We start from the raw sequence: 27,249 nt of genomic DNA on the forward strand, positions 1-27,249 counted from the left end.
GCACATGGTGAGAATATGTAAGCACATATATACAAGTGTATGAAATAATGAAGTTTAACATGTGTTATTGTTCATAGTTATAAACATTACTGCACATAGTAAAACCAGAGGCCCCTAGTATACAGCCACCTCCACTAAGACCTGTGCTCATCAAACTGTTCAACCTCTCAACTTCAGACACAAAAGGCTCCACACACCTGGTTCATCTCACCTGATTATCAAGGCAAAGAGTGGAGGGAGGAGCCATGTTCATTCATTATTTACTTCATTTAACGATTATGGCTCCAACAACGAGTGTCAGGAAAAGTCATGAGAGAAAAATAATCTCATAGTTATAGATTGTTGCTGAGTCTCTTTTAAACAGTTACACAAAGAAAAACAATGAAGGAGATTAAAGTTGATTCAATAAAGTTTTAATAAGTGATGAGATGATGATGAAGTCCTGTTGATCCTTTTATATCTGATTATTTATTGGTTTAGACTGAACTGAGTTTCATTAAGATTAATAATTAAAAACCAAAGGTTGATTAATGACGATGATGAACATTGATTGATATAAAGGTGGAGTAGAGACCAGAGTTCATTAATGTCTCATGTCCATTCAGACACAGGAGACACAGCACACAGTAAAACACAGCTTAACAAATAATATTCACTTCCATCAGTCCAGGATTATCCAGATACACGTTAGCATCAAAATCCACATGTTAGGAGATTATTTCACTACTTCTAAGATAAAACATATTCTGACATGAAATCACAGTCAGTGATTCATCTGTGAACCAAAGAGAATCCACCATCAACATTTAAACCAGAGTTGAAGCTGCTGTCACTTTAAAGACTCTCCTTCCTTCCTACAGAGAACACAGAGACACTGAGGAACCAGACAAAACTCTAAATCCAGGGTAGAGAGGTTGAGTGAATGTGGTGTTGAAGGTGTGGAGGTGGATCAGTTTGTTAGAGGAGACTCTGTAGAAGGACAGAGTTCCAGCAGGACAGTCCACATACACTGAGACTCTGTTAGAGACAGAGGACGAGGGGATGGATGTTTTTCTGTTATTGTGACGGACAGAGTAACCATGACGATCCGAGCAGAACAGACTCCAGGACTGATCATTTAATCCAAACACACAGTCATATATGTTTCCTCTCCTTCTGATTCCTCTGTAACTCACTGATATATGAACGTCTCCTCTCCACTCAACCTCCCAGTAACATCGACCAGTCACAACATTTCTACACAGCAGCTGATAACAGTTAAATCTTTCTGGATGATCAGGATATGGCTGCTCCTCCTCCACACGTGTCACCTTCCTGTTGTTGTCAGATAGTTTGAGGTTTCTACCGACTGAGTTTGTGTCGACTTCAAGTTCACAGAAATCTGATGGAGAGAAAAAGACACAACACAGCTGCAGTTTATCATGTGACACATCTGATGGATTTATTCTTTCTTTACTCACTGATCTGTTGTTCATTCATAGAAAGTTTAATGGTGATACTTTAGATCAGGATTCTCTTGTCAGTGAAGATTAAATGAATAAACACCACAACTATCAGCTTTGATTTTAAACTGACAGTTTGTCATCATTAGTCAAACTTACACTTCCTCACATCAGGTTTTAACCTCTGCTCTCCACCATGGTCCATCCTGGAGGAACAAACACACTGTTACAGCTGCAGCTTGTTATTTCTGTTGTGTATTTGAAACCTAACCAAGCTGCCTGATGCTGCTGGACCTGGAAGCTCCACCCTCTGACGTGATTGGTGCCGTCTACTGGGATCCTGCCGATCCAGACCTCGCTCCACCCTTGTTCCTGATTGGCTGTGCTTTACGTATGTATCCTGTAGATCGTAGTGCCTGGGTTTTCTGCACTTTGGGGCAGGCTGTGACTAAAGCCTAAATTTGTACCTAACTATAGTGTCTGTATTCTAGTTTTGTTCTGTTTGTGAAGAGTGGCCAGGTCGTAGATTAGTTTTAGGCAGATCCTGCTAATTTTCCACCACTGGTAGGATTTTCCTTTGTATTAGACACACTAGGTGTAGTGATGCTACTTGTTGTTTGTTTTCTTATGTTAGCTTAGCAAGTAGCTAACCTTTTGTTGTTTTCTGTATTGCTTTGAACAGCATCCACCGACCTTCTTTCCTGTTTTGTTGTGTGTTAATTAAGTTATGCTACAATAAACTACCCAAAACCTTAACATCTGGTTATTTTGTGTTGCTCCACTTTTCCCTGGCGAGCCGGGGCGTAACACACATAAACAAGGATTTTCATCCAACATGAGTCCTAACTGATGTTTAACATGAAGGAAGGAAGAATAAATATTCATTTGATGTTGTGGAAACATTGGTCCAATGATGGAGGAAGATAGAATTCACTGAATCACTGAGGTGACAGAAGATTAATCTGAACTCTGATATCTGTTTATAGTTTTACATCAATCCATCAGTAGATAGTTTTTGTATATTTCACTACAAACTAAAAGTGTAAACCTGTTAATGGAGGAGGGTTCATCCTCTGAGGACCTCAGTAGCTCCACAGAGAGAAGACGATGGACAAACCTACACTGTGTGAGCTGCTGTTGTGTGTCCATACCTGAGAGTGTCCAGTTTCCAGAGTGGATCCTCCAGTCCAGCAGACAGCAGCTTCACTCCCTTGTCTCCTGGATGGTTGTAGCTCAGGTCCAGCTCTCTCAGATGGGAGGGGTTGGAGCTCAGAGCTGAGGCCAGAGAAGAACATCCTTCCTCTGTGATCAGACAACCTGACAGACTGGAGATAGAAACATATCAGAAACTCAAGAAGAAGAAGGAAAATCCTTCACATGTTGAACTTGTACCAACATGAACCTAAATCAGGATTTAACTGGTCAACAAGCAGCTGTATCCTGACCTGAGAGTTTCCAGTTTACAGTGAGGACTCTCCAGTCCAGCAGACAGCAGCTTCACTCCTGAATCCTGCAGGTTGTTGTGACTCAGGTCCAGTTCTCTCAGACTGGAGGACTGGGAGCTGAGAACTGAGGACAGAGCTTCACAGCTTCTCTCTGAGAGGTCACAGCTGCTCAGCCTGAAACATTCAAGGTTCATATTTTAGAAAATTGATCTTAACATTAAATGTGTCTCATGTCAACATTCCTTTTTCAGAGTTACCATCTACAACCAGTAAAACACTTCCGGAGAATTACAAAATGAATTCTGACAAAATCTCTGTGACGTAAAAAAGGATAAAAATTGTCTGTTCACCTGAATTATTTGATTCTATTGTATTAAAACCAACCCGTTCTCATTCCCAAGGCGTAATATAGCGACGATTTGTCACGCTCTAGACGTCTGGTACTGATGTAAAAGGTTCCCTTCCACGTCTGTATGAGACTCTGGATTCTCAGTTGACTTCAATGTAAACCCACCTATCGATGTTAAGAGACGCTTAGAGCAGATGCTCCAGCCTCCATTCACTACAATAAATATGAGGCTACGAGCTTCAATCTGATTGGAGAATCGAGGACACTCTGCCCAGAAGTGTTTTTCTCACTATTTTAAGCATTTCTTTTAATGAGATCGTCAATATTTCTCAACACAAACACATCCGAGTATCACTGCCAATTCAACAGTAAAGTAGCTTCATGTTGTGACCATCACTTTTAATTTTTCCTCTTTGGATTCTGAGAAATAAACTTTTATTTGTGTTTTGGATAGTGGGAAAGCCTACACTACCCACAATCCTCAACCACCGACGATACTATCGCAATAGAGGTTTGAATATATTCAGAAATTGTCATTTTTGATGCTCCAGTTTCTAGTTATCTACCATTGTTTGTATGGCTGCATGTTTTGGTTGTGCATCTGTTTGATCAAATAAAATAAGTGTGAAAAAGGAAAGTGTGTGACCTTCATTGCCTTCATGACCCTGAGCCAGTGGCTAAGAGACATTTTGTCTTTCTGCTGTGGTCTCAATCATGACAAAATGCCACCCGATTTGACTGTTGTCATGCCATTGGAAGGGCGTAATCCTGATACAGTTATTCCTTATATTCTTCATCATCAAAGATAATCCTTTAAGACAGGGGGAGGGGTTAAAGAGTTTTTTAATGGTCATATTATGTAAATGGTTAATGGTTAATATGACCTGTTAATTGGTTTATGGGGCAAATTAGCTGTGAAATGGTCCTAATTTATAAGTATGACTGTGTATAAGACAAAAATTAATATCTTGAATAAATTTGATCACTAAACATCCCCTAAAATATGTTTGACTGATTTCACCCAGAGCCAGATGAAAATTAAACTTTGTCGTAGGACAACAGTGGTGACATCGTTTGAAAGGTCTTGACCTGGGGAGTAACATATGTCAGTATGAGAGTTGTGGGCGGGTCCTGCTCCTCAGGTGTGCCCTTTGAACCTTGTACCTGAGCCACATTTGAAGACTTACTGTTCAACAACAAAACATGCTACAGACACAGGGTCAACGGTTTTGGAAAATGATTGACCTCTACTATGATACCTGAGGGCAAACTAATAGGTGGCACTATTGACTAGTGTTGAAACCTTGAAAAATCCTGATTTCACCTTCTTACCAATAACAAAGATGAAATCTGATCATAATTTTGTGCTCCCCAGGCCCCAAAGCCCATGAAAAGTTTACTAAGATCACAGTCACAATTTTACATAATAGAGAGAATACATCAGAACTACAAATTAAATGGCGCAGCAAGCTGTTGTGTATTTTTGGCGTGTTTTTACTGTTTTTACGTGGCAGCTTTATCCCGCCGACAAAGGATGTGTTCAATGACATACCGTGTTCAGCAACGTTTGATTCTTGATTGATTCTTACTTCAAAATGATTCTTACTTCTCAGAATCGAAGGAGAAAAGATTCAAAGTGAGAGTCATAACATGAGGCTATTTTATTGTTGAATTATCAGGGATATTTGATGTGTTTAAGTTGAGAAATGTTGACGATCTCATGCGTCATATTTTGTCACGAACGGGTTATTATTGTAATGAATGGAGGACTGAAGCATCTGCTCTAAGCGTCTCTTAACGCTGCGAGGGGGTTTACATTGAAGTCAATTAAGAATCCAGAGCGTCTCATACAGACGTGGAAGGGAACCTTTTACATCGGTATGAGACGTCTAGGGGCCTGACAAATCCTTGGTGTATTACGCCTTGGGAGTGAGAACGGGTTGATTAAAACATTGTTCTGATTCACAAGTGAAGAATGTGAGAACCTCACTTCAACAATGAAACCCAGCTAAATGATCCATGAGGCCAGAGGAAACAGATCAGTTGGTCAAACTCCAAGCGTGACTTGAATGAATAAAGTCTTGGATAACTTGTAGTTTTCTACTTGTAAACTCAGACAAACCAAAGTTATTGTGTTTAGTCCTCAACTCCTCAGAGACTCTCTATCTTTAGGTGACCCACAACCATCCTGTAGTTATGTTGCTATAGGTCTAGGCTGCTGGGGGACTTCCCATGATGCACCAGGGCCATATCCTCTCACATCTTCTTCATGTTTCTGACCTGTGGAGCTCCATACAACTCATCTATGGTCCTGGTCTCATCAACCTGCCCAGTCTTCATGACCTGCAGTTATCCACTCCTACCTGAATGCTTCATCCTCCAACCTGCCTATGATTCTATTATTCAAACATTATAGCAGCTAATTCACCTGTGATGGAACAACTGTCACTAAGAGTTGAATGTCCCTATGCTGCTGTTTATCCTCATAAGAGAAACTTTATGAGGTCACTGTTTACCCAACAAATGTTTCTACACTAATTATTTTCAATGGTTCCTCTATTGGCAGCTCCACTTTATTCTATTCATGGGTTTCAGTGACCTCACGTTTTCGTTGCGGCTGCCATCTTTAGGACCTAGCGCCACCACCCTGTCCCGGAGAAAAATGGCCAATCAAACAGCAAATGCGCATCTTTCACCTTCTGAAAAACGTTATTTAAAGAAAATTGGTATTTTGTGTTTCGATCCCTACTTAATTGCCCTTGAAATGCTAATTCCCCTTCAATCTGCCTTAAATTTGCCAAATTTGTCCTTTGCTGACATGTATCTAATTCATAATCATCCCCCTACACCAGCGAGTCCCTGGAGGCTTATGAGAGCACTGAAGCCAAAGGCAAAACTTTATCACCTGGAGGACCAAGAAATGTTTTTGATCATGGGAAAGTTACTACTTTACTACTTTACGAGCTTTCTGGCCGATTAAAACTACCTCGAACGTTTCATTTGCTAGCTTGTTTTTGGCTAACTAAATGTTTATTTACCAATATATTCACTGCTATGTGGTTAAAACTAACATGAAAGTAATGGTTGCCAGGTCATTGTATATGTGTCACTGTATCATTGATACAGGTTGAGAGGTCGTTTTAACCAACCCATGGTTCTTATAATAGATCCATGAACCAACCTCATGATAATTGATGGCAAAATACCCCGCTGTGCTTAATGAAAGGATCGTTATTGCAAGGTAGTATTCTTGCTGACATACTAAACCTACGTTTCTGTTTGTTTTTTTTAAACTGCAGGTAAAACATTCACAGAGCCTGAGTGTGACCCCCACACACCTCTGGATCACTGCACTGCACCTGTAAGGCTTCGGAGAGGTGTGCTCTCATGCAGCAGCCCTCATGTATTCAGTCCTGGCTGCTGTTGACATCAGAAATGGACAGGCCTGCACACAGAAGCCCTGTGCTTGGACTCAGCCAAGTAAGGAATCTGTCAGGGGGGTTCCTTATGAAGAGCTTCAACCCACCTCTGTCTTCTTTCATTGGTTTTGGGGATATTGTAAAACGTAAGTCCTGTATTTTTGGCCTTAGCTCTATTGCAGCCGACTGCACAGCAGATAGACGGCATATTGACAGTGTTTCCGGTATCTGACGGTCCTAAAGATGGTGCCGTTGAGACAGTGTGATGACACATGAAACCCATGAATAACAACATCCATCACATATGTCTTGTTCTCTTGTTTGTATCATGTTGATGCTTCATCAGATGTTTGTATTATCTTGTTCCTCCTCTCAGTCTTTAGACAATTTAGATGCAACATAAATGTGAACATATGAATTACAAGGTTCATACCAACCTGAGAGTGTCCAGTCTCCAGAGTGGATCCTCCAGTCCAGCAGACAGCAGCTTCACTCCTGAATCCTGCAGGTTGTTGTTACTCAGGTCCAGCTCTGTCAGACTGGAGGACTGGGAGCTGAGAACTGAGGACAGAGCTTCACAGCTTCTCCCTGAGAGGTTACAACCGCTCAGCCTGAAGAAGAATCAACATCAAATGTTTTATTTGTCATTTACTAAATGAATCATGTTTCAAATAGCTCCTAAATCCACCTACAGAGCTTTGTTGGAGGCTTTGACCACTGGCAGCAGCCTCAGAAGAGCCTCCTCTGAAGCAGAGTATTTCTTCAGGTCAAACTTATCCAGATCTTCTCCTGATGACAGTAAGATGAAGCCCAGAGCTGACCACTGAGCAGGAGACAGTTCATCTGTGGAGAGACTTCCTGATCTCAGGGACTGTTGGATCTCCTCCACTAGAGAACCATCATTCAGCTCATTCAGACAGTGGAACAGATTGATGCTTCTCTCTGCAGACACATTCTCACTGATCTTCTGCTTGATGTACCAGACTGTTTCCTGATTGGTCTGTGAGCTACTTCCTGTCTGTGTCAGCAGGCCTCGTAGGAGAGTCTGATTAGTCTGCAGTGAAAGACCCAGGAGGAAGCGGAGGAACAAGTCCAGGTGTCCATTTGGACTCTGTAAGGCCTTGTCCACAGCACTCTGATGGAGACGTGTTAGTTTAGGTTTGTTTTTAGAGAGTTTAGACCAAAGAGATGTAGTTTGTTGATCTTCCATCAGGTTGACACCAGAGTTGATGAAGGTCAGATGGACATGAAGAGCAGCCAGAAACTCCTGAACGCTCAGATGGACGAAGCAGAACACCTTGTCCTGGTACAGGCCTCTCTCCTCTTTAAAGATCTGTGTGAACACTCCTGAGTACACTGAGGCTGCTCTGATATCGATGCCACACTCTGTCAGGTCTGATTCATAGAAGATCAGGTTTCCTTTCTGCAGCTGATCAAAAGCCAGTTTTCCCAGAGACTCAATCATCTTCCTGGTCTCTGGACTCCAGTGTGGATCTGTCTCAGATCCTCCATCATACTTGACCTTCTTGACTTTGGCCTGAACCACCAGGAAGTGGATGTACATCTCAGTCAGGGTCTTGGGCAGCTCTCCTCCCTCTCTGGTTTCCAACACATCCTCCAGAACTGTAGCAGTGATCCAGCAGAAGACTGGGATGTGACACATGATGTGGAGGCTTCGTGATGTCTTGATGTGGGAGATGATCCTGCTGGCCTGCTCATCATCTCTGAACCTCTTCCTGAAGTACTCCTCCTTCTGGGGCTCAGTGAACCCTCTGACCTCTGTCACCATGTCAACACACTCAGGAGGGATCTGATTGGCTGCTGCAGGTCGTGTGGTTATCCAGAGGCGAGCAGAGGGAAGCAGTTTCCCCCTGATGAGGTTTGTCAGCAGCACATCCACTGAGGTGGACTCTGTAACATCAGTCAGGATCTCAGTCTTGTGGAAGTCCAGAGGAAGTCGACACTCATCCAGACCGTCAAAGATGAACACAACCTGGAAGTCTTCAAAGCTGCAGATTCCTGCTTCTTTGGTTTCAGTGAAGAAGTGATGAACAAGTTCCACCAAGCTGAACTTTCTCTCTTTCACCACATTCAGCTCTCTGAAAGTCAATGGAAATATGAAGAGGATGTCCTGGTTGGCTTTGTCTTCAGCCCAGTCCAGAGTGAACTTCTGTGTTAAGACTGTTTTCCCAATGCCAGCCACTCCCTTTGTCATCACTCTTCTGATTGGTCCATGTCTTCCAGGTGAGGCTTTAAAGAGGTCTTCTTGTCTGATGCTTGTTTCTGCTCTGTGTGGTTTCCTGGATGCTGTTTCAATCTGTCTGACCTCATGTTCATCATTGACCTCTGCAGTCCCTCCCTCTGTGATGTAGAGTTCTGTGTAGATCTCATTCAGAAGGGTTGAGTTTCCAGCTTTAGCAATCCCCTCAAACACACACTGGAACTTCTCCTTCAGACTAGATTTAACTTTACGTCCACACTCTGGACCAACAATTCCTGAACAAACAAGAAATGTAATTAATCAGTGAACTCATTCATTTTAATAACATTTACATGTGACTGTTTTCAGTCCAGTAGAATTAATAGATCTGATTCAGATGTTTGCATCATATTAACATCAGAGTGTAGAAATGTAAACTTGTCCCATGTTTCCTCCATTTCCTCTTTCCATCCAGTTAAAGCTGTTAAATCCTCTTACTGCTCTGCAGACAGTCAGCCAGCTCCTCCTGCTTCATTCTCCTCAGGAAGTTCACTGTCATCTTCAGGAATAAATCTCTGCTGCTCCTCCTCTGCTCTTCATCCTCACCCTCCAACACCTCCTCATCCTCCCTCTGACTCTCTGAGCATTCTGGGTAATCTGGACTCACAACCTTCTGGATCTTCTTCAGCTCCTTCTTCATAAAACTGACCATGTTCTCCTCCAGCAGCTGGAACAGAATAATAATCTCCAGTCACGTTGATGTGAAAGGCTGCTTGTGGTCAGCATGCAACATGAAGACTTCTCCAAGCAGAATGGTAGTTTGTGCTTGTTGAGGTTAGCAGTAGCAGCTGTGATTGAACATTTCCTCACCATGAATATGGAGTCCAGGTCTTTGTGATGCTGCTGCTCAGACTGATGACTGGAAACCACTGAGATCTGCTGCTGAAGTCTGTGGAGAAACATCTTTCATTCAAACTCACTTCTTTAACAAACACACTTTGGTGATGATCATCATTTTATTGATGCCACAAACACAATATGAGAACAACAAACGCTGCTCTGATGACTGAATGTGGTGTTTAACAGAGGAAACTAAGCTACAGATAAACTCTGGACTAAAACATGACAGACTAATCAACACTGAATAATGATGAATAGATCTGTGTTCATTCTGACCCTGGATCAGCAGACTTCTGTCCATCTTTGAAGTTAATACGTTGACCCATAGACCGGTCACTCTTCATGGACACAGCTGTGATTCCAGAGGGATCTGGTCTTTGCTGATGGATCCTGTTAAAACAACCTGGATTAACATTCTGAGTAAATTCTTTCTGGATTCTTCAGTTTTAATGATAAATGTTTTGATGTGAAGCCCTTTGTTTGTTCAGATAAATGCTGTTTGTCTCACCCTGGATCATTAGACTGGTGTCCATCTTTGAAGTCAACAGGTTCACCCATAGACCGGTCACTCTTCATGGACACACAGCTGTGTTCAGGAGAATCATGTTTCTGTTGAAGTCTCCTCCTCCAAACACAGGATATAATATGTAAATACATTTTTTAATGTTGAATTCAAATAACAGGACAAGCTTCAGGAAACATGAAGGAGTATTTTCCAGCTCTAGATACTGTTCATAGTGTCTGCTGAGGACCAGGTTTTGGATGAGGAGATTAGTTTCCAGTATGTAGTCTACTTCAGGATTCTTTCCAGAAAGAAGACATGACTTTTAAGAATGGAACCAAGTCCACCTCTCATCAGATATGTGTCCTGCTTGACCTCCGTCTAACTACCACATCCTTCAGATACAATGAGGCTTTCTCCACATCAAACATGGCTGTGTCATGTGTTCTCCAGTGCCACCCACTGTGGTCAGTCTCTACATGGAGGAAGTGGAAAGCAGAGCATTGAGCTCCTTCAAGAGAACAACACCTGCTTCAGATATGTGGATGACACCTGGGTCCAAACCAAGAGCCAACAACTAGAAGCCTTCACAGAACAAATGAGTTGACACAGGAGGATGATAGAAACACCATCTGATGGATGAATGTGTCTTTATGTCTCCTGCTGCTAGAATGCGTTCAATACTTGATGAAGCATCAGTTTAGATTTCTTACCCTGGATCAGCAGACTGCTGTCCATGTTTGGAGTCAACAGGTGGAGCCTTAGACCGCTCAGTCTCCATGGACACAGCTGGATACAGGAGAGTCTTTGGTCTTCCTTTAAACACAGGACACACATTTTAACAAGCTGACATGTTCCTTAGAAACAGCTCTGAACCAGTCATCACATGCTACATTATAAAGGCTCTCTAAGAGACAACAATCAATCCTGGAAATGGAAGAGTCATTTGTGTCAGTCACATCCTTCATAGTGATGCTGTGGGGCTGCTTCTCAGCATCATGCTATGGGAGACTGGTCAGAAGTGAAGGAAGGATGAATTCAGCCAAATACAGAGATGTCCTTGAAGAAAACCTGAGACTGGGACCATGGTTCACCTTTCAGCTCCACAATGAGCCCAAACAAAGAGACAAGACAACACTGGAGTGTCTTCACACTCTACACTGACACTTAGACACTCAGAGCCAAACTGGAAGAGACCATTAGAACCATTTAAGATGAAACATACAACACAACAGATTTTAAAGTAACTAAGCTACAGGCCTATCATGCGAAAACCCACATATTATTACGAATTACAACTGCTAGTGCAATGTCTAAAGGTAGCACAATTTAGCGATCACTCGGTTTTACACATAAAATAACACAGCATAGCACCTTAATAAACATGAATTCTTCAGCAAGCTTCCAGAGTTCACCACATCCACATGACGATTCGTCATCTGGAAGTTTTCCCGTTTCCTGCTCGATCTGCCCGAAAAAAACCAGCTTACTCTGGTGCAACATGTCGCGCGCTTCGGTGATCTAACCCATCCCTGAACATGCCACTGACGGTAATTCATAAAATGAAATAACAATGCTGCCTATTCCAACAAAGTGGTCTCTTGACTTTCTCGACACCAAAATGATTAGATTTTTACTACACCTTTTTATCTCTGACTCTTACTGCACTGAAATACAGTTTTAAATGTATAATCAACATTTTTACACATATTTACTTCATGACTTTATTATTACAACACAACATTTTAACCTCTGTGTTCAATGAATCAGAAATGGATATATTCCACGGTAAATGGTTTAATCAGTGGTGACAATAAATCAGGTTGTGTCTTTATCTTTATTTCTTTATGGTTTTGATGATCATGTGACTTCCTGGATGTGTAGCAGCGTTGATGAGAACACGTGACTCAGACACAACTAAACTCCTGAACCATAAGTTTCACTTTCACTTTCAACACGACGACGTTTTTAAAGGTTGTTTAAGATATTTCAGACTTGTCAAACTGTCTCTGGTTGACAGATTAAAGGTAAACTCTGGAATAATACCTGGTAGTATCTGATAGATATTTGAAATCAGCATCAGGAAACATTTGAAGTGTAAATGTACAACACAACATGATCAGAGTGATCCAGTTAAACATTTCCAGGTTTCTCACCTCAGGTCGACTTCCAGACACTTTCCAGATTCATGTGTTGAGAAGAAGCTGCTCGTTGTCCCTCATTAGTTGTAAAAACTCATCAGAGTGACTTTGAAACCAGTCTGACCTGTAGCAGAGACACAGGAGTTCATCAGCTTCAGTTCTTGTGTTAAAGTTTTGTTCAGTTCAAAGTCCCATCTGATCAGGAAGCACCTGGATGTGTTCTTGTCCCGGCTGCTTTAACCAGGACGGATCAGGAGGTATCTAGTGTGTACTTTGTACTGCCAGGTATCCCAGAATGCATTTCATCAGGAAGAGTTTCTACTTGTCTAATGTGAACGTTGTGTAATCGTTGGCCAACGCCCCCAGTCAGAGTCAGAGGAGACTGTTTCCTGGTTCCTTCCTCTTACCGGCATCAGCTGATTGGATGATTCATGTGTTGGAGGCGTGGCTTTGATAAAGGCTGAAAGATAAAGATCTGAGCTCACATCAGGTTTCACCTGTTTCACCAGTTTTACTCTTAGAAAAAAAATAATAAAAAAACAGCCGCTGCGTATATTTTAATGTTCACAAACGGTGACAATGAACCAAACTTATTTTCATCGTCCGAATTGACCGGTAAAATGAACGTTATGATATTGGAAATTTCTGAGTTGGAATAAAGATGGATGGAGAGTAAATTTAAATTCATGAAGCTAGAAGAATTAAAACAGTAAAAATAATAATATTAACTAATACTACATGTTAGGATGTTAATTGTATAAATCAGTGTTAGAATATTATCTACAGCTGTTTTTGTATAAACTGAAACAGACACACTGACTTCTTATTACCTAGTTCTCATCTTAGTTGAGTTATTTAATAAACTCGGAAGTGACATCATGGCTTCTGCAAAGTTCCCCGAGGACCTAGTTTTAGGAGATGTAGTTTTAATTTTAAATTTACAAAACTTTGCCATCTTCCTTCACACCGTCAAAATTGAACCTCACCGACCTCTGAGCTTAAGGGTTTCATCACTTTTTTTCTGGAAGGTTAAAGTTGTAAATTCATTTAAGTTTACAACCACCAGCAACAACTGTCAACATCTGCTGGACTCTGTGCTGATACACATACACATACAGTCTATTCAACCATGTTCCAAACTCAACTCAAACACCAACTAAATTAGTTACCAAATATCAGAATCCACATGGCGCTTTGTCTCTGCTGCTACGTCTCCTTATAGAAGAAGATTCCTGACATGTACACCCAGTCCCTTTACATGAAAGTACCTTGTAGAGATACAACAGCAACTATAGACATCACTTCATCAAACAAAAGCTGTAACATTTCTCTCACCTTAGCTGAAACATTTATTACAGCTCTATTGTTACATTAAAATCCTTCTGTTTGTTTCTAGAGGTTTAATGTTGGAAGCATCAGAGCTACCGTGAGCAGCAGGTGAATAGTGAGTGACTTTTACAGAGTTTACTGAACTTTAAACAGACACAAACTGACCAGTACAAGCCAAAACTCATCAGATTCCATATAACAGACCCTTATCATGTCACAGGTTGTTAAAACAGGATACTGACCTTCAATATCCAGATATATAGAACTACCTCACTAACTTCCCTTCATCCTGCTCCAGAGAATCACTGAAAGCATTCAAGAGCCTGGAAGGCTACAAACAGATTTCATGATGCACATCCAGCTTTTTAAACGTCACTGGAAGGAGAAGAGTCTCTTCGTCAGAATGTAACAAGCTAATCACAGTGCTAAATAGTCTCTGTTATATGCCCACTTATAAAGTTAAAGACATGCTAAATAAACAGGACGCTACACCTGGAAAACACTGGATTATGTCCCTGATACAAAGGATCTCAGCACTCTGTTCTCTCATGTTATGCTAGGGATGGGTACCGATGCTGGTTATCATAATGGACCCGGTGCTGATGCTAACGGTGCTGATGCTAACAGTGCTGATGCTAACGGTAATAACCAGACTGATCTGGGCGCTTCATTTGGTGCTAATTAATTAGCTTGGCCTCCTTTGCTCTATCACTGTGTTGTAACTTCAGTTTTTCTCCTGCATGGATGGAAGTGAACCTTCAACATGTCTGAGACCAAACGTTTGTCTAAAGTTTGTCTGGACTTCACCTCTAAAGATGCAACAAGGAGGAAACACCTGGAATTAGATTCAACAGACCCCATGACACTGGTTTATTATTATTATTATTATTATTATTATTATTATCATCATCACACTGGTTCATTTATTTCTTAGTCTTAGTTGTATTTATATTATTTAAATTAATATTCTGTTCAACTTCAACATCACAAAACCCCTTAAAAAGAAAAAGAAATCAATTTTGGACAAAGTTTGTCTGTTTTCACTCTTTTAGCACATAATTTGAAAAGCACGACTTCCTGCCAATATGGTGACGTTGTGATTGACAGCTACCGGACCTCTTCAGTTAAACTCTGTCGGCTCTAATGATGAACAAGTGTAATATACAGTTTGGTAAAATTAGGATGGCATGGATCTGTTCTTGGTTCTGAAACAGCAGAGGTACAGATTAATTATAAGACATGGGAACTTAAAGCTGGACAGGTGTGAGGACTGAACTGAGTTTCCAGAAGAACATCTGGAGGAGATTTTAAGAATAAAAGAAAAACTAAAAGTATAACTAAGATTAAATGAATGTTTTTATTTTTTATCATTCTTCTTTCCACTCAGTGTTTTGTTCTTAAATAAACAATTAGAACTTGTTATTGTAGGAAGTTAATAACTAAAATGAACACAGACATGGAGCTAAATGAATTCTTCTCCTTTTCCATCAGTTTAAAACCAGATAAATGTGATTCATGACACACACTAGTGACTACAGAGCTCACAGACTCACACACTGGACACAAGGACTCGGTCTGTGTTTAGTGAGACTTTTAGTGCAAATATTTCTTTATGTTTTGAGTCATTTCTAAAAGAAGCAAAAACATTTAAACGTCATGTGTCATTTAGTTTGAAGTTTTAATGAAAACGATTAAGAAGTTTTTATTGAAAAGTGAATTTCAGTGAGTCAACATGGGCAGAATTTCTCTCTCTAGTTTGTTTTCAGCTCGAATCGAAGTGAAAATGTCACTAATTCAGAGTCTCACTGCTTCGGCCTTTTGTTGGAGGAAAAATAAACCGAATCCTAAAAGAGCTTCATGTCTGAAAGAAAAGGTTTCACTCACTCTGAGCACAAGGTAGAAAACATAATGACTCCTTTATGAATTTGTTTCTCTCAGAGACAGAGATTCATGTGTGTCAGTCGTTCAAAGGAAAGACGATAAATGAGCGTTAAACACAAACAGAGATGAGAGCGCGGCGGCTTTTGTTCCACAGTCCAAGAGAAGGAGGACGGCAACACACAGACATTTATCAGCAGAACAAACAGGACATCATACTGATACACCTGCAGGAGACACTGGAGACACGAGAGGACACCTGGCTGAGGAGACCACTCCTTTCAGGGCTCATAAATCTGCAGGAGAACCAGGAGAACCACAGCGTTCTGGCTGGTTCGGTTCTGAGACCGCAGACGTTTGTTCCCTCATTTTATATCAAGTTTTGTTTTTCTGTTCAGGGGAGTCGTTAATTCTTCTTTATGAAAACTTCACAAGACAAAGACAGTTTCACTTCAGATGAGCTCACAGCAATAAATACGTTGTTCATTCAATCAAGAATCAAGAATCAAGAATCTTTATTGTCATTATGCAAGGCACAACGAAATTCTGTTCAGCATCTCTTGGTATAAATGTACAGACCTGAGATATATAAATAATATAAATATAGAATAGGAAATATAAAATAGAATAACAAGTTAAAATAAAAAATAGAATTTAAGAATAAAATAAGATGAGATGAGAGGTAGTAGTGCAATCAAGGATATTTAAAGTGACCAGTATGAATTATTGCATGTATAGCAGCATGTTTAGACAAGGTGCAGTGCAGTATCAGAGTCTATCTGGCATCTGCAGGGGTTTAATGCTCAGTCTCTGGATGGGGGGGGTATGTGAGGAGATGGGGTGATGGATTTCACAGCTCTGGGGAAGAAGCTGTGTCTCTCAGTCTGTTTGTGTTGGTCTTTATATTCCTGAACCTCTTCCTGGAGGGAAGAGGCACAAACAGTTCGTGGCCTGGGTGGGCGGGGTCTGCAGCTATACGGCCAGCCCTCCTTTGGACCCGGCTGTCATATATTGAGTCCAGGTGTGGGAGAGGACTCCCAACAATCCCCTGTGCGGTTTTCACCACCCGGGCCAAGTCCTTCCTGTCCTGTACAGTGCAGCTCCCATACCACACTGTTGCACTCAGACAGAGGATGCTCTCTATTGTGGCTCTGTAGAAGTTTGTCAGAAGCTGAGAGGAGAGTCCAGTCCTTTTCAGCTTCCTGAGGAAGAAGAGCCTTTGTTGGGCCTTCTTCACCAGGTGAGATGTTATTGCCTGTTGGTCTGGGGATCACAGTGTTGAAAGCTGAGTGAAAGTTCACAAATAACTTCCTGACTGTAGGTGTTAGTATGCCCAGGTGAGTCAGGGGCCGTGGTGCAGTGCGTAATGAGACTGCGTTCCTCTGTCGATCGGTTTCTCCCTTTAGGCGAACTGAATGTCTGTCCAGAGTAGCAGGGATAACGTCCTTGATGTGACTAAGACCAATCCTCTCAAAGCAACTTCTCATGATTATCGGTGTTAAAGCAACAGGACGGTAATCGTCGAGGCAGGTGACAGCGGATTTTTTTGGCATGGGCAAAATGATGGAGGACTTGAGGCAGACAGGAACTGAAGCGAGCTGCAGGGACAGGTTGAAAATGTCCAGGAAGACTCCAGCCAGCTGATGGGCACACAGCTTCAGGACCCAACCTGACACCTTATCTGGTCCTGCAGCTTTGCTGATGTTGATCCTCCTCAGCGTGGCGCTGACCTGGTGTTGCTGCAGGACGAGGGGCTGGGGCTGCTCCTCTGGCTGTGGAGGTTGGACAGTCTCTCTGCTGCCAGGTGTGTCGAAGCGTGCAAAGAAACTGTTTAAAGTGTCAGGCAGAAGGGGGTCGTGGTTGAACTGCTGGTTGCTGTTCCTGTAGTCTGTTATGGTTCTGTTAGGTGAATATTATACAGGTTCATGTGTAAGTTAGCTTGTTTAGTTTATTTCTAACACACATTTAAAAACAGCCTCAGTTGAACCAATGTGCTGAACAATAGAAATAAATCAATTAACATAAAGCTAATACATATGAGCTAATATAGGCGTTAAAACATGGACTAAAACAAAGTAAAACTGTGTTTGCAGAATAAATCCATTGACTTTGGTCCAAAATCCAGCAGTCTGGTATCGAAAAGGCTCCATCGCCTCCGGTTCTGAGTCTGGACCTAGGACCCTGGATCCAGGAAGGTCCAGTATCTGGTCTGTAGATCTGACAGGTAAGACTCTTACAAACTCATGGTAAGAGTTTAAAATGAATCTTAAAATGGACTGGAAGGCAGTGCAGGGAGGCCGGTACCGGGGTGATGTGGTCTCAGCCTGCAGGTGGCGTACTAATGACTGGTCCAGACCAACAGACAGAGAGCCACAGTCGTCTAAATGAGTGTGAATTATCTTCTAAAAATCATGTGCAGGGAGGAAAGACTTTGTTTTACTTAAAAGTCTTAAAACTGAACTGATCTACTGATCATATTTAAAGGTGGAGACATTTAGAAAGACTTTGGCTCATTCAGGTTAACCTTATTTAAGCTAATGTTAGCTGAGTTAGGTTAATGCTGCCACCAGATCAACCATGCTGATAGCGGATTGGAGCATTGGCTGAAAACAGAAGAAGAAGAAGAAGAAGAAGAACCTCCTTCCACACACCAGATATATTAATGTGAGTGTGACCAAGGCAGGTCTCCACTAGAGACCAACCTGTGGACCAGAACATGAATTCATCATGTTTTATTTCCATCCATGTTCACTCAGCTCTCAGAGAGTTTATTGGCTGTGATGTCACTGACATTCATCACGTCTGACGCAGCAACAGAAGCTTCTTCACGTTTCGGCTCGTTGGAGCTTCATCGATGAAATGTTCACGATGATGATCACGATAAGAGGAGTTAGAGAAGAGAAAGAGGCTTAGAGTAAAACCCAGAGCGATATCATTATAATCAGAGTATCATCAGACCTCAGAGTACAACAGATGTTCGGTTAGAAGATGAGATCAGAGATTCAGTTCTTACAGCGACAGGACAAAAAGACAGAGTTAATGTATTAAAGGATCAAACCTACATATTCAATATTCTGCAAACTGGATTTAAATTAAAACGGATCAAATCATCAGATATAAACTCTATATTTATTTAACCAAGGTAACAGAATTTAATTTAATATATGCACTGATGGTGTGTTTGTTGAATGACAAACAGAAGTCTCTCCTGTCAATCATCTCAGATTTCTTCACATTTAACTCAAACTGGTCCCGTTAACAGAAGCTGAATTATCTCTGAGCAGCTCCTGTTTGTAATGAACTGGTGTCAGTGATGATTCATTCCACCGAACTCTGAGAGACTTCAAGGAAACTTAAAAACATGCAGATTCTCAGGCAGCTTCTGAACTGTCATCATGAACGTTCACATCAGTTATGAAACATGTTTGAAACACATCAGAACTTTACGTTTTTAATCCATCTTCAAATAATAATAATTAATAATCAGATTTGATTTAGTCCAGGTTAAAGTTCTTTGTTTTCTTTTCTAAACATTTATCATGATCAAACTGCAGCAGAAACTCTTCCTCCTCCTCCCAACGACTCCATCTGTCCTTTGTTTCTCCTCCTCTTTTCACTCGCTCCTCTTTCTTTCTCCATTTCAACACAAACTTCCCCGTCAATAGTCCTGAGATCGATGCGGCCGAGAACAATAGCAGCAGCCGAGCAGTGAGCAGCTTCTCGCCGTCGATGGCCGGCTGTGAATCCTCTAACACGCTGCCGCGACCGTTTGGTCGACAAAAGGTGGTGAAGTGTTTGTGGCTGAAAAGGAGAAAGAGACGTGTAATTCTTCTCTGATCGGCCTCCAGAAAAATCACTGCAGGTTCAGAGGAACTTAAAAACTGTGTCTGGTGTTTGGAGCCGCTCGACTTCAACCTGAGGATCGATGAGGGACGTGGAGCGACTGTGAACACCAGACACAGTTTTTAAGGTCCTTCTTTTCTCAGAGGAGATGAAGAAGTTTCAGTGCGACCGTTAAAGGTAAAAGAGTCTACATCCTCGTCTACATGAGGTATTTTGGCTCATGTACCTGTGCCTCATGTTGCTATTGTGTTTAAATTCTATACTGTCTATATCCATAGAATTACCTATAGAATTACTGATTACTGATTACTGATCATTTAGAGTTAGGTTAGTGTGTTTCATAATTTATTGTATTGTTGTTCTGATGTTTCTGGATCCCTGTTTATAAGCTATATATCCTGTTTGTAAATTGTATTTGTATTTTAAATGATGTGTAAAATAAAAACCAAACGAAATGAGATGGAGACAAAGAAAGAATGAATGAAGATGATGTCACTGTCTTCACCTGAACCTACGTCCTGAGGAGGTTTCTGCTGATCTTGAGTTGTTTAAATGTTTGTTGCGTTTAAGGAGAAATAACCATTAATTAAAGGCCTCAGTGATGGAGGACGGTTTGATTCCCTGCAGACGATGAAGAAGAGAGAAGGCGTCAGGATTCCTGCTCCTCTGAGGTCTGAACACTCAACTCGTTTATTCCACAAAGACGTCCGTCTCTCAACTTCACAGAAATTCAAACCTCCACCTCTGTCTCCAGACACCTTCCTCCTCTTCCTCCTCCTCCTCCTCCTCCTCCTCCTCATCATCATCTCTGAGGAGGCTCTACTACTTCTTCTGAGCTCCCAGGGTGTAAACGTTGATCAGAGCTCACAGGTTGAATTAAATAACGTATCCAGAGTTAATGTGGTTCAGTAGTAGTGACTCCAGCTGATGAGACGTAGAGCATCACTTTACTCCTAGAGCTTCAGTTGTTAGCATGCTAGCAGGGTTAGCCTTTAAAGCTGCATCAACTCACACTAATGGACACAAGACACTTTGGCTAAATGTGTTATTTACTGTAAATTTCATGTAAATTGGACTGTACATGTTCTTTGTAAATATTACTTCTACCTCATTCTTATTGTATTTTATTCTTATGTCTATGTCTTTTTCATGTACGTCTTTTTTCTTATCTTGTGACTCCTTGGACAAAATAATTACCTGCAGGGATCAATGAAGTGATCTTGAACTACCCGTCTTAAATCCCAACAGTTTGTCTAGTGACGCTTCAATAAAGGTTATTCAAACAAGATGTAGTAACACACCCAAACTAAGAAGAAACAAAAAGAAGCAGAAATTAATAAATGTATGAACAACAAGTTCAACTTTAGAGTAGAAACCTTTCAGCCAAACTAAAAAAAAATGACAACTTCCTTTCTATTATGTTCTAGACACTATTTAAATATTAATATAAATAATATAAATAATAATAATAATTAATAAAATACAATCTATGTCTCTTTAGCCAACTTCTTCCAACTATATTACTGTAAGTTATTTGAAATTTGGAAATGAGTTGGTCATAAAGTGGTGTAGGTTATTGGTACATGTGTGATTTGTGATGAATTAATAGTGATTAAATATTTGAATCTATTGACATTAGTAGAAACGTATCTGGAGTGATTTTGTCGTTAAAACTGAATTAAAGGATGTGTGGTGTTAAAGTCTAGAGCTTGGTGGCCCAACCATCCACCCTGACAGCCTCCTGGTGGCTCCACTGCAGAACTGAACCAAGAACAAGTACTGATCTTTAACCCTGACCTTCTGGATTTATTGTTCTTTTAATGGACGTCTACCTGTTCCTTCCAGAATTTCACTGTTTGTTTTCAGGACTTCAGGAATCCCTGGTCTCTGTGTCCCTGGTCTCTGGTCCCTGGTCTTTGGTCCCTGGTCTCTGGTCCAATTCAGGAGATTCAGGAGAGATTTCATGTAGAACTAAGTCCTGATCTTTTGGTTCCAGAGATGAAGTGTTTTGTTGGCCCACCATCCACCCCGACCTCCACCCTAAACAAGCACTTGGTGGCTCTCAGTGTAATTCTGTCACCTGAGTTACATTTAATCCATTACAGGTCGTATGTAAGAGTAAATTATAATCTTTAAACTCATTTCATTAGTTTTTTGCTCGGATAAATTAGGAAATGTTACGATGTTCTTTTATCACATCTGGTCTCCTCCATAGGATCAGTACGGTCTGAGGGCGGAGCCACGATATTGATGCCCCGCCCACACTTCTTCCAGACTCACTGATGTTTTGGTTTAATTAATGCTACGCTCTGCTCTACCTCCACCAGCTACAAGAAATGTTGGATTATAAACTGAATTTATCATCAAGAATAGTCTTAAAACTCTCACCGTCCCATGGGACCTCGATATGGAGTGGTTGGCATGGTAACTAGTGGTCACCATTATGTCACATCCTGTTTCTATAGCATCAAATGACGAACCAAAAACAAACGTATCAACATCATATTAACTACCTAAAATTATTTGACAAAGTCCCGCCCACTAACATGGAGGGGGTGGGGCTTATTATCTGTACTGCAGCCTCCAGCCACCAGGGGGAGCCATATTGGCTTCAGCTTAACTTTAGAGGAGCTGCTCCATAGTTATATACAGTTAATGATCTGGACCAGATCCACTCTGAACTGGACTTGTTGGTTTTTATGTTGCACCTTTAACGAGTCGTCATCCAGAACTGTCTGTTTTAAACACAAACAGTATCAGAATCAGGTTTATTGGCCAAGTATGTGAGTATGTACAAGGAATATGTTCTCACATGCACAAACACTTAAATAAGTGTAATAAACAAAATGATTTATTTTTTTGTCTTTGAGGTTTGTATCTGCTCCAGCTGACTCTAAGAGGAAACGCTTCACCTCACAAAAGACAAAGGAATAAAATAATAATAATCTGCAGAATAATCCATGAACTAAACATCTTTACATGAAGAAAATAAAAAGACAGAACTCCACCTTTCTTTAGTTCTTTCTTTCTTTTGCTTTTCATCCATGAAAAAAGTGGATCTAAAAGAGGAGAGAAGGTCAGAAATGATGAAAAGTTTTGTTTGAAGATGTGGAAAATGATGGAGGGACAGAAAAGAAGGAAGACAGCAGCAGATTAGAGGAGAGGATGGAGAGGGTTTCTATTTCCTTCACCACGATGTGATTTAAGGAGGCTCTGGTGATGCTGGCTGTAACCGTGGCAACGGAGGATGGAGACTCCACACGGGGATATTTGTCAGAGGAAGAATCTCCACCTGTAAAACGACTCAAAGAAACTAGACTCAGATTATCTTTGTACATTAACGAAGAGAAAATGAATGAATGAATGAATGAATGAAATATAAACCTGAACGTCCAGATCTGATCAATAACATGACAGTTCACACATGGTCTCACACTCACACAAACACTCTCACTAACACACACACATCCACACGTGTACACAGTGTATGTAGCTCACCATACATTAATGTTTTGTTATTTCATTTTCTAGATGTGTCCAGTAAAGTTTCCTGGTGTATTAATGTTGTATCAGAGTGAATGTGCCAACCTCTACACTGTAGAACTCTTAAATCCTTCAGGTTTGCTACTATTAATAGGGCACCACTGTTTGTGATTAAGTTAATTATTAAACGGGTTCTGTGTTAATAGTTTACCTTCATGAGACTGATTCTTGGTAAATTGTCTGTCTGGTGCCCCAAGGTGGACTTAATGTTAATTAAATATTAATGTTTCATAGTAATTATTAATATTTCAGTATTAATATTTTACTAATCTGAGCCAATAACCCACCTGAGTGGACTGTAAATAGCGCCCTCTAGGTCAAATAGAGCCTGATGTTTATGGTGCATAACCTGGACCTGCTCTGTCTGTAGGGGGCAGTGTTTAACCCCCAACATAAACGGTGCCTCCATGAGAGGCATCATATTCTCCATATTCTTACTGACGTAAATTTACACCATAGATGCGCCCGAGAACAACACTCTACACTCAAACATTACTGCACATGGTGGGAATATATAAGCACATATATACAAGTGTATGAAATAATGAAGTTTAACATGTGTTATTGTTCATAGTTATAAACATTACTGCACATAGTAAAACCAGAGGCCCCTGGTATACAGCCACCTCCACTAAGACCTGTGCTCATCAAACTGTTCAACCTCTCAACTTCAGACACAAAAGGCTCCACACACCTGGTTCATCTCACCTGATTATCAAGGCAAAGAGTGGAGGGAGGAGCCATGTTCAGTCATTATTTACTTCATTTAACTATTATGGCTCCAACAACGAGTGTCAGGAAAAGTCATGAGAGAAAAATAATCTCATAGTTGTAGATTGTTGCTGAGTCACTTTTAAACAGTTAACAAAGAAAAACAATGAAGGAGATTAAAGTTGATTCAGTAAAGTTTTAATAAGTGATGAGATGATGATGAAGTCCTGTTGATCCTTTTATATCTGATTATTTATTGGTTTAGACTGAACTGAGTTTCATTAAGATTAATAATTAAAAACCAAAGGTTGATTAATAACGATGATGAACATTGATTGATATAAAGGTGGAGTAGAGACCAGAGTTCATTAATGTCTCATGTCCATTCAGACACAGGAGACACAGCACACAGTAAAACACAGCTTAACAAATAATATTCACTTCCATCAGTCCAGGATTATCCAGATACACGTTAGCATCACAATCCACATGTTAGGAGATTATTTCACTACTTCTAAGATAAAACATATTCTGACATGAAACCACAGTCAGTGATTCATCTGTGAACCAAAGAGAATCCACCATCAACATTTAAAGCAGAGTTGAAGCTGCTGTCACTTTAAAGACTCTCCTTCCTACAGAGACACTGAGGAACCAGGAAACCAGACTCCAAATCCAGGATAGAGAGGTTGAGTGAATGTGGTGTTGAAGGTGTGGAGGTGGATCAGTTTGTTAGAGGAGACTCTGTAGAAGGACAGAGTTCCAGCAGGACAATCCACATACACTGAGACTCTGCGAGAGACAGAGGACGAGGGGACGGATGTTGGTCTGTTATTGTGATGGACATAGTAACCACGACGATCAGAGCATCTCAGACTCCAGGACTGATCATTGCATCCAAACACACAGTCATTCATGTCTCCTCTCCTTCTGATTCCTCTGTAACTCACTGATATATCAACGTCTCCTCTCCACTCAACCTCCCAGTAACATCGACCAGTCACAACATTTCTACACAGCAGCTGATAACAGTTAAATCTGTCTGGATGATCAGGATATGGCTGCTTCTCCTCCACACGTGTCACCTTCCTGTTGTTGTCAGATAGTTTGATGAATCTATTGACTGAGTTTGTGTCGACTTCAAGTTCACAGAAATCTGATGGAGAGAAAAAGACACAACACAGCTGCAGTTTATCATGTGACACATCTGATGGATTTATTCTTTCTTTACTCACTGATCTGTTGTTCATTCATAGAAAGTTTAATGGTGATACTTTAGATCAGGATTCTCTTGTCAGTGATGATTAAATGAATAAATACCACAACTATCAGCTTTGATTTTAAACTGACAGTTTGTCATCATTAGTCAAACTTACACTTCCTCACATCAGGTTTTAACCTCTGCTCTCCACCATGGTCCATCCTGGAGGAACAAACACAAAACAATGATTTTATATCCAACATCAGACCTGACTGATGTTCAACATGAAGCAAACAAGCAAGAAAGAAAGAAAGAAAGAAAGATTATTGATTTAATGTTGTAGAAACATTCAGTGCGTTTACATGCACGTGAAAAAAACGACTTATGCTTAATCGACTCTAACAGGAGAACTAAGTGCATGTAACACGTTACTCGATAAAATCAGAGTTCACTTTATCTGACTGAGACGCACAGATAATGAGATTGAATCAGAGTTTTCAATCATATAATGCGTGTGTTCATGCTCCACAACCACCGCACTGGCGTGTGACCCTGGAAAAAAAACGTCCAAGAAGGACGATCACAGAAGAAGAAGAAGAGAAACGGAGCCACTAGAAGAACCATCTGAGGGATAGTGTGTAAACTGGGACAAGGACTGTAGTCAGAAAGTGGAATTTTCAGCATAGCTTGATTAAGCTCTGCATGTAAACGCACTGATTGGTCCAATGATGGAGGAAGATGGAATTCACTGAATCACTGAGGTGACAGAAGATTAATCTGAACTGACATGTTTTTACAGTTTCACATCAGTCCATGTATATGTATATTTATATGTATATTTCACTACAAACTAAAAGTGTAAACCTGTTAATGGAGGAGGGTTCATCCTCTGAGGACCTCAGTAGCTCCACAGAGAGAAGACGATGGACAAACCTACACTGTGTGAGCTGCTGTTGTGTGTCCTTACCTGAGAGTGTCCAGTCTCCAGAGTGGATCCTCCAGTCCAGCAGACAGCAGCTTCACCCCCTTGTCTCCTGGATGGTTGTAGCTCAGGTCCAGCTCTCTCAGATGGGAGGGGTTGGAGCTCAGAGCTGAGGCCAGAGAAGAACATCCTTCCTCTGTGATCAGACAACCTGACAGACTGGAGATAGAAACATATCAGAAACTCAAGAAGAAGAACGAAATCCTCCACATGTTGAACTTGTACCAACATGAACCTAAATCAGGATTTAACTGATCAACAAGCAGCTGTATCCTGACCTGAGAGTTTCCAGTTTACAGTGAGGACTCTCCAGTCCAGCAGACAGCAGCTTCACTCCTGAATCCTGCAGGTTGTTGTCACTCAGGTCCAGCTCTCTCAGACTGGAGGACTGGGAGCTGAGAACTGAGGACAGAGCTTCACAGCTTCTCTCTGAGAGGTTACAACTGCTCAGCCTGAAGAAGAATCAACATCAAATGTTTTATTTCTCATTTACTAAATGAATCATGTTTCCAATAGTTCCTAAATCACCTACAGAGCTTTGTTGGAGGCTTTGACCACTGGCAGCAGCCTCAGAAGAGCCTCCTCTGAAGCAGAGTATTTCTTCAGGTCAAACTCATCCAGATCTTCTCCTGATGACAGTAAGATGAAGCCCAGAGCTGACCACTGAGCAGGAGACAGTTTATCTGTGGAGAGACTTCCTGATCTCAGGGACTGTTGGATCTCCTTCACTAGAGAACCATCATTCAGCTCATTCAGACAGTGGAACAGATTGATGCTTCTCTCTGCAGACACATTCTCACTGATCTTCTTCTTGATGTACTGGACTGTTTCCTGATTGGTCTGTGAGCTACTTCCTGTCTGTGTCAGCAGGCCTCGTAGGAGAGTCTGATTGGTCTGCAGTGAAAGACCCAGGAGGAAGCGGAGGAACAAGTCCAGGTGTCCATTTGGACTCTGTAAGGCCTTGTCCACAGCACTCTGATGGAGACGTGTTAGATTTTTAAATAGTTTAGACCTCAGAGATGTAGTTTGTTGATCTTCCATCAGGTTGACTCCAGAGTTGATGGAGGTCAGATGGACATGAAGAGCAGCCAGAAACTCCTGAACGCTCAGATGGACGAAGCAGAACACCTTGTCCTGGTACAGGCCTCTCTCCTCTTTAAAGATCTGTGTGAACACTCCTGAGTACACTGAGGCGGCTCTGATATCGATGCCACACTCTGTCAGGTCTGATTCATAGAAGATCAGGTTTCCTTTCTGCAGCTGATCAAAAGCCAGTTTTCCCAGAGACTCAATCATCTTCCTGCTCTTTTTATCCCAGTGTGGATCTGTCTCAGCTCCTCCATCATACTTGACCTTCTTGACTT

At 41.2% G+C, this 27,249-nt stretch overlaps 1 protein-coding gene and 1 long non-coding RNA gene across 3 annotated transcripts in view; both read right to left on the reverse strand.

Annotated features, from left to right (window-relative positions):
* Positions 1 to 397: 397 nt before the first annotated feature.
* Positions 398 to 27,249, reverse strand: part of LOC125022771 (NLR family CARD domain-containing protein 3-like) — a 32,557-nt gene continuing 5,705 nt past the window's right edge. Inside the window, exons 6-14 of the mRNA XM_047609698.1 lie at positions 10,032 to 10,145; positions 9,726 to 9,804; positions 9,354 to 9,582; positions 7,348 to 9,151; positions 7,115 to 7,266; positions 2,872 to 3,083; positions 2,594 to 2,754; positions 1,602 to 1,648; positions 398 to 1,381 (exon numbers count right to left, since the gene is read on the reverse strand). Of these exons, the coding sequence (XP_047465654.1) occupies positions 855 to 1,381; positions 1,602 to 1,648; positions 2,594 to 2,754; positions 2,872 to 3,083; positions 7,115 to 7,266; positions 7,348 to 9,151; positions 9,354 to 9,582; positions 9,726 to 9,804; positions 10,032 to 10,145 (3,325 nt within the window). The 3' untranslated portion in view covers positions 398 to 854. The remainder of the gene's footprint in view (positions 1,382 to 1,601; positions 1,649 to 2,593; positions 2,755 to 2,871; positions 3,084 to 7,114; positions 7,267 to 7,347; positions 9,152 to 9,353; positions 9,583 to 9,725; positions 9,805 to 10,031; positions 10,146 to 27,249) is intronic.
* LOC125022410 lies at positions 10,561 to 12,746 on the reverse strand. Of its 2 annotated transcripts, none has more exons than XR_007114442.1 (4): positions 12,609 to 12,746; positions 12,414 to 12,522; positions 10,971 to 11,073; positions 10,561 to 10,732 (listed from the first exon to the last, which is right to left on the reverse strand). It is a non-coding gene; the product is annotated as an uncharacterized LOC125022410 (long non-coding RNA). The 2 variants fall into 2 exon arrangements; XR_007114441.1 differs by having other exon boundaries at positions 10,561 to 10,842.

The sequence above is a fragment of the Mugil cephalus genome, chromosome 16 (assembly GCF_022458985.1).
Source record: "Mugil cephalus isolate CIBA_MC_2020 chromosome 16, CIBA_Mcephalus_1.1, whole genome shotgun sequence".
In the NCBI taxonomy this organism is placed as follows: Eukaryota; Metazoa; Chordata; class Actinopteri; order Mugiliformes; family Mugilidae; genus Mugil; species Mugil cephalus.